Genomic DNA, 11,483 nt, shown 5'->3' on the forward strand with positions numbered 1-11,483 from the left:
GTGGTGGTGGCAGTGCTTGCTTGGGAACTTGGCTTTATTGCTTGGTTGGGGAGGTAAGCGGTGCTTAGCTTGTAACTGCATGTTTGACCATACAGATTTTTTCTGTTGGCGGATTATAGCAAAATAATTTTTAACTGTTTCTTGCTAAACATGAACTTCCGCAAAGTAACGCCTGATTCTATCCAATATTTAAAGTTTTATTATCGTTGTCACCAACAGGAATTTCCACCCTCTAGCTTTCAGTTTTTCTGAATTGTGGCAGTAAGAATAATTGACAATTGTGCCGAACAAAGGGCATTAAGGGCTGGGGAGAAAGGGGAGCGAGTACACCGGGCATTGTCGCAAAGCCGGGCAGGCACCGCCTAGCACGACGCCCAGGCTGCATAGCAGCCCAGCTAACGCATCCTGGCTTCCGTAGAGGGAGATAAATATAGCTTTGGAACAGCCGGCGAAACGAGACGAACGTTCATCCGAGAGGGCGGATCCATCCGCAACGCATCACGCTTCGGCGTCGCCCACAATCCCGCTCATTCGCCTGTCGTTGAGCGTCCGCTATGTAAACGGGCCTTGTTGTGAATCTAAACAAAATCAGTCAGTCATCATTTTGTTGCCGTGAGAGAAGTGCGTGGGGACATCGCGTTCGGGTGTTGATCATGTTGTGGCAGTGAACGTACCTGGACACGATGCACGCGTTGTTCGGGGAACAAGGACACTATGCGTACCGCAGCGGAGCCCCGGGGGGCTACTCCGCCGGGGTCACTCCGTACGCCTACGAGCAGTACCATCGATACGGCTACGGGCCGCCCTATCTGCATCCGCACCAGCAGCACGTCGGGACTCCGAAAGACATGGTCAAACCGCCGTACTCATACATCGCTCTCATCGCGATGGCGATACAGAACGCACCCGATCGCCGAATAACACTTAACGGTATCTATCAGTTCATCATGGAGCGGTTTCCCTACTACAGAGAAAATAAACAAGGTTGGCAGAATTCGATTAGGCACAATTTAAGTCTCAACGAATGTTTCGTTAAAGTGGCGAGAGATGATAAAAAGCCTGGCAAAGGCAGCTACTGGACTTTAGACCCCGACTCTTATAATATGTTCGACAACGGCTCCTACTTGAGACGCCGTCGCCGGTTTAAGAAAAAAGATGCTCTCAAAGAGAAAGAGGAAGCATTGAAGCGTCAGCAACAGCTGCAGCAAGCCCAAGAAGCGCTGGCGGCACAAGAGGCGCTCGGCTCGGCTGATGCATTGGGTCAAGCTCGAGACATCAAGCCTGACGTGAAGCCACGAATATTCGAATGCAGACCCAAACGGGAACCTGGATCTGACTGTACGAGATACGACAAACTGACTGAACCGATGGATGAGTTTAGCGAACCGCGATTACCCCCGTCCGCAGTGTACTGTTCGCCGCAGCCCTACGCGCTGGCCGCCGAGGAATTCCGAGCGGCCACGAGCGGCTGGTACGCCGCGCCCGAGCCGCCGGCGGAGCAGCTGCCCCCGGGCTTCCGCGACCTGTTCGAGCCGCCCAGCTGTCAGCTGGCGGGCTTCCGAGGCGGCTCGCCCACTCCGGACCCGTACCGGGCCTCCCCGCCGCCTCACCACCACTACCGCACGCCGGCGCCCTCCTACTACCATCATCAAGCGTGCGTGGCCGCCGCTCCCGCTGCTGCTCATAAATCCTACTGAGATAGTGCTCTCAGGTGAGATTATGTTTTGTTCGTACTGCAAGCGCTGCGAATGCTTTGTACCGTTTAGTTTCGGCGTCGCGAATACCGCTGTGCGAGTTACGGTCGACTTCAACCCCGGCGGCCGCGGGGTAGGCGTCAGGCAGTTCCGTGACGTGGTTGTGGTTGCAGGAGGCCGGCATCACACGGCGCCGATCGGATTTAGCCGTCCGCGTCAGTTCCAGAGCGGATAAATATAGCGCGGTAGCCTGAGATGCCGTGGAGCCAAGTGGCGGCGCGTCGATAACCACTGTTTACAGATCGGCGGCCGGCCCTGCCGCCTCCCGCTCCGTTCTCTCCTATAGGTATGTCGAACTTTACATGTGTTTGATGTTATCCGTTACAATGCACGGTAGGCACTACGTGACTAGGCAAGCTAGGTGTAGGCGGCAGGACTTTCAGTTTAGATATGTCAAAAAATTATGGAATTCAAAATCAAAACCACGCGCCTATACTTAGGTACCTACCTAATGTTTAAGAGCTTCAACAAACTGCATCTTAGGTAGGTACCTATTAGAGTTAAAATCGTATGTGCCTTTCCATGGTCAAATTGTACGCGGAACGATCTGTGATTAATTAATTATATCTACTCAGGAATGAGGGGTAACTTAGTGTAAAGACACAGAGTAAAGAGAAAGAGAATGAAGGATAGACAATGTAGAGTTGGTAGATTAAGTACCTACTTACTTATAGCAAAATGTTTAAACAGTAAGTAAGTTACTTAAATTTAAATTAAGCTACTTATAACGTACCCATGTAGGTAGGTATGCAAACTCATATTTATATAAAAACTTTGCCCGCGTGAATATAGGTTTTTAAAAATACGGGAACTTTTAAATTTTCCGGGACAAAACATTGGCCTATGTCACTATGTAGGTACTCACTCTCCAAGTGAGGCCTTTAACTATAGGTTAACTATTTAACCCATGCCCAACCCATTTAATCAACAGATTTTCAGAAATTCTACCTGAGCGAAACTCTAGAGCGGGATTTTTGAGAATTAGTAAGTTGGTGGAATTTAAAAAACCCTGAATGAAACACGTATGTACCTACCTAGGTAGGTATGTACCTACTTCACTATTGCCCGAAAATCCAAATTATTATTTCATTAATAACCAAAAGCTCAAATATCAATTTTCATAGAATAAACACCTAACTTGAAAAATGACGCGCATTCATACAAACTTTCATACCCCATCTTACCCTTTTGGAATAGAATTTCCAGAAATCATTTCTTAGTGGACGCCTATGTCTATGTCATAAAAGGAACGTAAGGTTACTTACGGTCAAAATTTCAAGTCTTAGGCTGTGCGTTGATAAATAAATCAGTCAGTCAGTTAGGACAAGTATTTTTATATTAAGTACTAGCTGTGCCCGCGACTTCGTTCGCGTGGAATAGTGACTTTTCGCGCTTTATATAGCCACGGACGCTCAGGCGCGAGGCGCCGTGATTCTTTAAATTGACATAACTTTTTTATTTATGAACCGATTGACATGAAATAAACACTAAATCCTAAGTGAAGCTTACTACAATATATTAGTGAAAACCGTATCTAAATCGAATAAGCCGTTTCTGAGATTAGGGTGCACAAACACACAGACAAACAGACAAACAGACAGACAAAAAAAAAATTAATTACAATTTCGGGTTCGGCATCGATATAATAATAACCCCTGCTACTTTTTTTTTATATATTTCCATTGTACAGACACCACTTTTCTACAATTTTATTATATGTATAGATGTACCGTGCCTATTACGTGTAACTGTATGTAAGTAAAAAAGAAGCTCTGAAGTCCAAACCCAAATATGCAGTCCTTTTATGAGTTGCAAGGACAAATATCAAATTGACCATCTGGTGACCAAGTGCGCTAAGTGAAGAAAAAATCTGAAGCAAGCAAACAGCCATTTGTCTTCTCAAAAAGATCCCTTCACAGCATGAACTAGCACACATTGATAAGTAGGCAGAACAAGTCGGTCTCGCATACAAATGGTTCCGTGGCATCGTAAATGTACCTACCCAGTTTTAAATGTACCACTACCCTTGTACGGAATTTTGTTTATTATTTTGTGGTTTTCTCTAAATAACCAGAAAATTATTCAAAACCAAAATGAGCCAAAATACACCGGTTTTTCTTTAGCTGACGTTAAAAAATCAAGAAAAAAATCATGTTTTAGGTTTAGGTTTTTTAAATTCCTTTAGATGCAAGCTTTCCTTTGATTCAGATTTTTTATAATTCCATGCAGATCTTTAATTTCTTAGCAATTTTCCAATTTAATACCGATTACAATATATTTCGGTGAAAATTTTTGCTGTTTCACATTGAATCCTATATAGCAATGCTCCTTATGGTCTTTGCAATGCCACCTAATCAAAATCCTCTCCTAAGATATGACGCTACACTAATTTCTAATAATTTTATACGATGAACGCTAATTCGCAACGATTATCCGCCGGCGCCCACACTAGCCCGATAACGACACAGGCAAAACACATCACATACCTAACAAACATTATCTATGTACTGTTAACTTATAAGTAACTAGAGGATGCCCGCGACTTCGTCCGCGTGGATTTAGGTCTTTAAAGATCCCGTGGGAACTCTTTGATTTTCCGGGATGAAAAGTTGCCTATGTCAATTACAGGGACGCAAACTACCTCGGTACCAAATTTCATACGGATCGATCAAGCGGATGAGTATTTAGGAATCCCACGGGAACTGTTTGTTTTTCCGGGATAAAAAGTAGCCTATGTCCTTCCCCGGAATGTATCCTAAGTCTGTACAAAATTTCATTAAAATCGGTTCAGCGGTTGAGCCGTGAAAGCGTAGCAGACAGACAGACGGACATATATTCGTGACAGGCGGGGCTTCGACGTGACTGGCAGGCGTCAAATTTTAGTACATTTGACGCTAGATAACCTATTTTTCTTTGATGTCACGTCACCCATCGCCTAATATTGTATTTCACATATCGTAGGTAGATGCAGGACCAAACAGAGAACTTACTCACTCTAAGTTCTCTCTAACATTAGCTTAAGCTTAGATACCTATTAGTCTCGACTAAGTAGTTGCTAAGTTTGACCGGCTATCACTGTGTTTAACGAGTAAAATATAGACGCTTTCATGTAACTAAACATATAAAAGAAAAGTCAAGAAGAATAGTAATAGTAATAATATTGGTACAATATCCCACTGTCGCCAGACCTTTCTCATTTTCAGAGATAAAAACCGGCCAAGTGCGAGTCAGACTCGCGCACCGAGGGTTGCGTACTCGGGTATTTTTTCGACATTTTGCACTATAACTGCAAAAACTATAATGCGTAAAAATATATAAAAATCTGATTTAGAATGTACAAGTAAAGCCCTTTTATACGATATTGTTATCTTACTTTGAAAATTTAAACACATTTTAATTTTTTATTAATGATGTACTTAACTAAAAATAAGTTTTTAAGAAAAAAAGGTTATCGGATTTATTCTTTTACTTGTGCTATACGACCTACCTACCTGCCAAATTTCATGATTCTAGGTCAACGCGAAGTACCCTATAGGTTTTCTTGACAGACACGACGGATGGACGGACGGGCAGACAGACAGACAGACATACAAAACAGAGGTTTTCTTGACAGACACGACGGACGGACGGACGGGCAGACAGACAGACAGACATACAAAACAGTGATCCTATAAGGGTTCCGTTTTTCTTTTTGAGGTACGGAACCCTAAAAATGAGTAGGATAGAGTAGTATTCTGTGTTAGTGAAATATACCTAATATACAAGTGTAAATTAAAAATTTATAACACCCCCGACAAGTGAAGTTACAGTTGTTTATATACTATCTCTATGAGTTACAGTAACTAGAAAAGACCGAAAAGACCTGATAACTTTCAAACGGCTGAACCGATTTTCTTGGACTATTCCGCGCCTACGATCCAAAGTATCAGTGTTTTCCAAAACATCATTTTCAAATAAATAATTATGTATCAAGGCAACGTCCATCTTGACAGCTTGACATTTGTCAATTGACATAATATTATGAACCTAACGGTTATGTAACCTTCTTTTCTACAAGAAAACTAGAAAAGAGCTGATAACTCTTAAACGGCTGCACCAATTTTTTTGGATTATAGCTAAGAACACTCTCGATCAAGCCACCTTTCAAACAAAAAAAACTAAATTAAAATCGGTTCATTCGTTTAGGCGCTACGATGCCACAGACAGATACACAGAAACACAGATACACAGATACACAGATACACAGATACACAGATACACAGATACACAGACACACAGATACACAGATACACACGTCAAACTTATAACACCCCTCTTTTTGGGTCGGGGGTTAAAAATAGACTAATTTTATGTACTTTTAGACTCGCTTCTAGCATTAAATTACGTTATATCCATATAAAAGTAGAATTCATCAGTCAATTATATACCATTTTATGTAAAATTATAATATTTTTTGCACCGTGTTAATAATATTTTTTCCTCAATCGCCACACGCTGTAGTTAATCTGTAAAGCATTTCCGGGAATTCACCGTAAAGATAAGCAAGAGTTTTATCAGCTTTTTTCTTTCTTGAGATTTTAATCTATTTAAAATTTCCGGATTAAAACAGATTATTATTTTTTGTAGTTATGTCACGACCTCAAGCAGCTTTACAACTTTATCATTCATAATATTAACTTTTTTTGGTAATAAATAATTTATTTCAGGTATTAAATTGTAACCTACGTCTGTTATATATACAGTATAAAATATTATATTTACTTAATTTTTTTTTACCTCAGTATTGAATAACAATTCGTATTATTTTATTATAGTTGTCACAGTGTATACTTAATACATATATAGGTACTTGTATTTTATTTTATATGAAAATGTATTTGTTTATGTATTGTAATTATTTATGTTACGCTATTTCTATGATAAAAAAGTTTTAGAGGTAGGCTATAATAAAAAAATATTAAAAAAAATTATTATTATTATTATTACAATTTTATAATTAGTGCTAAAAAAATACGAGACATTTCACCACAATCAATAGCCTCATCTGGTGACAGAACGGCTTTTCGCAAACGATAAGCCTGGCTGTCCAGTGCGAAAAAGAAGCCAGTTTTCTTGGCATCATTCCACGCGGGCATGATTTTTACAGTAATTAGATAAGGCTAGCTTCAAGTTTTGTATTTTCAATTTAAAAAAAAGTTATAGGTACCTAATATACAACTAACTAACTACCTAACTAACTAACTAGTTATACTAACTACTAACTAACTAACTAGTTATAGGTAGGTAACTTGAGCCTGTCTGCCTGCTAGGATTTTCACTGCCCATCCGTTTAACCGATTTTTCCCAAAATTGGTACAGCCTGTTATTGGATTAACTTACTGGGAATAAACATAGGCTACTTTTGTCCCGGAAAATCAAAAAGTTCCACGAGATTTTTACAAAACCTAAATCCACCTGGAACAAGTTGCGAGCATTATACTGGCTAGGTACTTATTACATAATTATGTAAAAGGAGAAACTATCTGACTGATATATTGACAACGTACTTCCAACCTATCTACAACTCAACCAGCTGAATCAATAATTAGAAGCATGATATTTTGCATATTACTTTATTTATCTAAATACTAAGTATCTCTCTACCGGGTGTTACCAGTACGAAAAGATTTTCAGAAATTCCTGTCGCGTCGGAGCGGGACCGCTACATGATTTTTGTGTTTACTACAGGGTTTACTCATAAGTCATAATGCCCCAGTTTCTCCAAACAAACGTACTTGGCCTCTTATTTGAATACTAACCAATCAAATTCAATCAAATTTTGTAGATTACATTCTAGTAACTAATAGGTACCTATCTGTCTGTGGTTTTCAAATTTCAGTTAAAATATTCACTTGTAGGTTAAAACTAGTTATTTTTACAGAAATGTGGTGAACCACATTAAACATTATTATCTATCCTGATACCCGCGACTTCGTTCGCGTGGATGTAGGTTTTTTAAAATTCCCGTGGGAACTCTTAGATTTTCCGGGATAAAAAGTAGCCTATGTGCTAATCCAGGAGATAATCTATCTCCATTCTAAATTTCAGCCCAATCCGCCCAGTAGTTTTTGCGTGAAGGAGTAACAAACATACACACACACATAGAAACTTTCTCCTATAATATTAGTGTGATTAGTGTGAAGTGTGATTAAATAGTTTCTAGAACGTGTCTATAAAATTACACCGAGTATTCGTAGTATCTCACTACGTTTTTGCAAGTGATGGAGAGATAGTCCGAGTTGTCTCTAACATCGAGTGCATATTTTTATTATCTGCCGTGTCCTAAGAGCCCGATATTATGAGGAGGTGCTTGACAAGAACTGAAAGTTCGTAAGAGCTAACTTGCGATTTTTTCAACACAATCCTACAGACTCTCGCCACTATGCCAACATACTCATACTTATCCTTCTTCTATTACGTCATGAATAATTTGTTTGACAGTTGTTTTACAAGTAATAATAGAGACCCTGGGGCCATGGAGTCTTAGTGCTAAAAAATGTTTACGAGACATTTCACCGCGTTTAATAGCCTCATCTGGTGACAACAGAAGGGCTGGCTCATTTTTTGCGCAACGGATCAGCCTGGCTGTCCAGCGTGGAAATGCAGCCAGTATTCTTGGCACCATTCCACGAGGGCATGATTTGTATAGTAATTAGATAAGGATTTTATTATAATATTTTCTTAGTAATAATGATAATTGCTTATATTGTATTATTATATTGTCCCAGGTAGAACGGATTGAAGACAGCGGGAGGCGAAGAGCAGGGCAATCGTGTATAATTTGTTACCTATGAATCAAATAGGTCCTAAGTATGGAATGGATGTACAAACATGTACAGTTTTTATGTACGAATTTATAGTCTAGGCTGTTTGTGACTATTCCAATAAACATTGAACTGTTCCGAGAACAAGACAAATCAAGATAAGGCCATCAATAGATGACATAATACATTATACCTATTACCCATCTACTTGTGATACACACGTTCACATTGTGCAATGGTCCAACGGGAACCTAAGACGGGAATCAAAGAGGCGATTTTCTTGATATGCCATCAAACGGATTTCTATACAAAATTTTCGACGGTACCTTGTTATTGAGAGTAATGAGTACCTATGTAGTATTACTCCGCAACTTTGTGCTAATAATACTTACCTATGAACTAATGTGGAGAGAGATGATAACTGCATCAACAGTTTACAATTTTGCAGGATCATCATTCTCAAGTGTCGATAACGTCTTGGTTACCTACAATGTTGAAATATAATTCCTGGCAGGCGTCGATGTGTCGTTGGTAGGTTATCAGATACTTCTCGGCGGTAGGTACTGTATCGATGTTGGTAGATAGGTAGGTAAAACTGGTAAACCGAAACACATATTATGTGCTACGAACGCCGTGCCGATTCCCTTTATTGGGTCTTCTTGGACCTATGTACCTAAGTAGGTATATGTTACTTATTAATCGTTGCAATGCGTTGTATTCTGTGAGATTTGTGTTAAACAAGCTTCTAGACTCTAGACGCTAATGTTATCGCATTTCATTCTGGTTCTGAAGTAGGTACCTACCTAGATATGTATTTAGTGCCGAAATGAAAAAATATGGGGAAACACACTGAATTATAAGAAAAGCCTATAAGTAAAACTGGATGAAACATACAGAATGTAACCAGAACGCTAGCAAAAGCTTAGCGTTATTATTATACTAGGTACCTTAACGCAATCCAATGCCAATAAACATTTGCTTTATTTACGGAACGTTCATTGATCTCTAGCGTCAGTCAGGTGTTTTATTTGCAATATATTGTGAACTTTTAAAACTATGAACTGTCTTCGTTTTCGCTAGCATTCTGGTTACATCCTGTAGGTATCTTGTAAAAATCTTAGATTGCTTAGTTTTTAAACATTTTCTTTTTTACTTTTACCACTTATGTAAAAGCAAAGAATAGGTCTATTATCTTTATATTTATTAAGTAGGTAGGTACCTACTTAATCAAATCAATTACTATGTTACTACTTCTATGCTAATCTTCATATAATATTATAACTATATATTTGTTTTGTGAAAAGTTATGATTATGGCCAGTAATTGCTGACGAACAAATTTTTCGAATGCTCCATCATTTAAAAAAATTATTTAGCGCAATGTCAACGAAAAAATATCATGGAAATATATATCTATGATGGCAAAATGCAATTATTAATTTTACTATTGTGAACGCCATAGAACTTATAATACCTAAATAACTATAGTAGGTACTATGATTATAACTTGGATTATCGTAATAAATTCAGTACTAAAAACAAAGTAGTCAATACAATTTTCTATACAAGAATTACTTAGCATCATAAATAAATAATTCATGTCGAGTGACGAATATGTACCTATACGTACACCCCATGGACCCATGTAATACCCATCGAATTATTAGTGACTTATCTTAGAGCTACTGTAGATTGGGCCACCGATGGCGACTATTATTATTATTAGCCATAAAAATTGTGGAAGACATTTTTTAAATAATTTACGATCGTATTGAGTAGCGAAAAAACTGGAAGTGTGTGTGGTTGCGTGTCTAGTAGCTAGCCTGCCCTGTGAAACATAGAACGGACCAAATAATGATGGCTCTAGCCACTCGTGACTAGCCAGTGGCCGTCCAGCCAAAGTGGCAGCTACTGGTGGCCACGTCTACTGGCTTAGCTGGGCTACACTGGGCGTCCACCAGGCATCGTCGCCATCGGTATCCTAGTGTGTGGTAGCTTTTATTTCTCATGTGAGTGAAAGACTACACATTGTTATGTGGTGACTTAATCTTAATGTATTTATTAAATTGTACATAATACTAATCTAAATTACATTTAAGATAAGTATAGAAATAATTATTATGTAAGTGTAAAGCTTTATTTGATAAAAAATTGTTTGATCGTAGGCTTGATTTACCTGGGTTGATTTACCTAGGTGAATTAAGTGTACTAATTTGTAGACTTAATTCATTCACCTAATGCAGCTAGTTGAATCTAGTATAGATACTATTTTGTAAATTTAATTCACATGTAGTTAAGTATTTGGGAATAATTCGAAGCTTTAGTTTTAATTACGTAAGTGATTAATTATCACCACTACAACCTTCCAACCAACCATCTTACAAATACAACAACTGATAATCAAAAAGTGTACAATAGTACCAACTTTGAATAAATAATTATTATTGATTTCGACTTTAATTAGCTAATATGTACCCGAACTGCATTTTATGCAATTTACGCATCTGTATTGAGCCTGAAAGTATCCGTCCTTATGAGGCACTAAACTGAAAAACAACTAATTTGCCAACTAGCCAGATATAAATATAAAGTGCTTAATTACAAAGCTTTTCGTTTGTAGTTTTTCTGGTTCTATTGTGGATTAAGTATAATAATGAAGTAGAAAGTAGAATTGAATTAACTCCCCCCGATATTTTGAATGAGGCGGAAATTGCACAAAAAATGGTCTTCTATCTTTTTCCAACTCTTAATTAATTATTCTTAAAATATGATAAACGGTGTTAAAATCTACTTATCACTATATAAGTGATTCACCCAGCTGCATTGAGTTAAGTTTACAAAATAGTGTAGGTACTTGATTCACCTAGCCGCATTACAGGGCTCTCTCCGTCACTCGCTTCATACAATCGTAGTTCCAATTTCATTTG

General features: G+C 38.6%; 1 protein-coding gene across 1 annotated transcript; it reads left to right on the forward strand.

Moving 5' to 3' along the window:
- Positions 1-622: 622 nt before the first annotated feature.
- On the forward strand, positions 623-8,822 carry LOC123880234 (fork head domain-containing protein crocodile-like). The gene is made up of 2 exons (XM_045928231.1): positions 623-1,711; positions 8,522-8,822. The coding sequence occupies exon 1, from the start codon at positions 684-686 to the stop codon at positions 1,695-1,697; it is 1,014 nt and encodes a 337-aa protein (XP_045784187.1). The 5' UTR covers positions 623-683; the 3' UTR covers positions 1,698-1,711; positions 8,522-8,822.
- The last annotated feature ends 2,661 nt before the right edge of the window (positions 8,823-11,483 follow it).

This window comes from Maniola jurtina, chromosome Z (genome assembly GCF_905333055.1).
Source record: "Maniola jurtina chromosome Z, ilManJurt1.1, whole genome shotgun sequence".
NCBI classification, from domain to species: Eukaryota; Metazoa; Arthropoda; class Insecta; order Lepidoptera; family Nymphalidae; genus Maniola; species Maniola jurtina.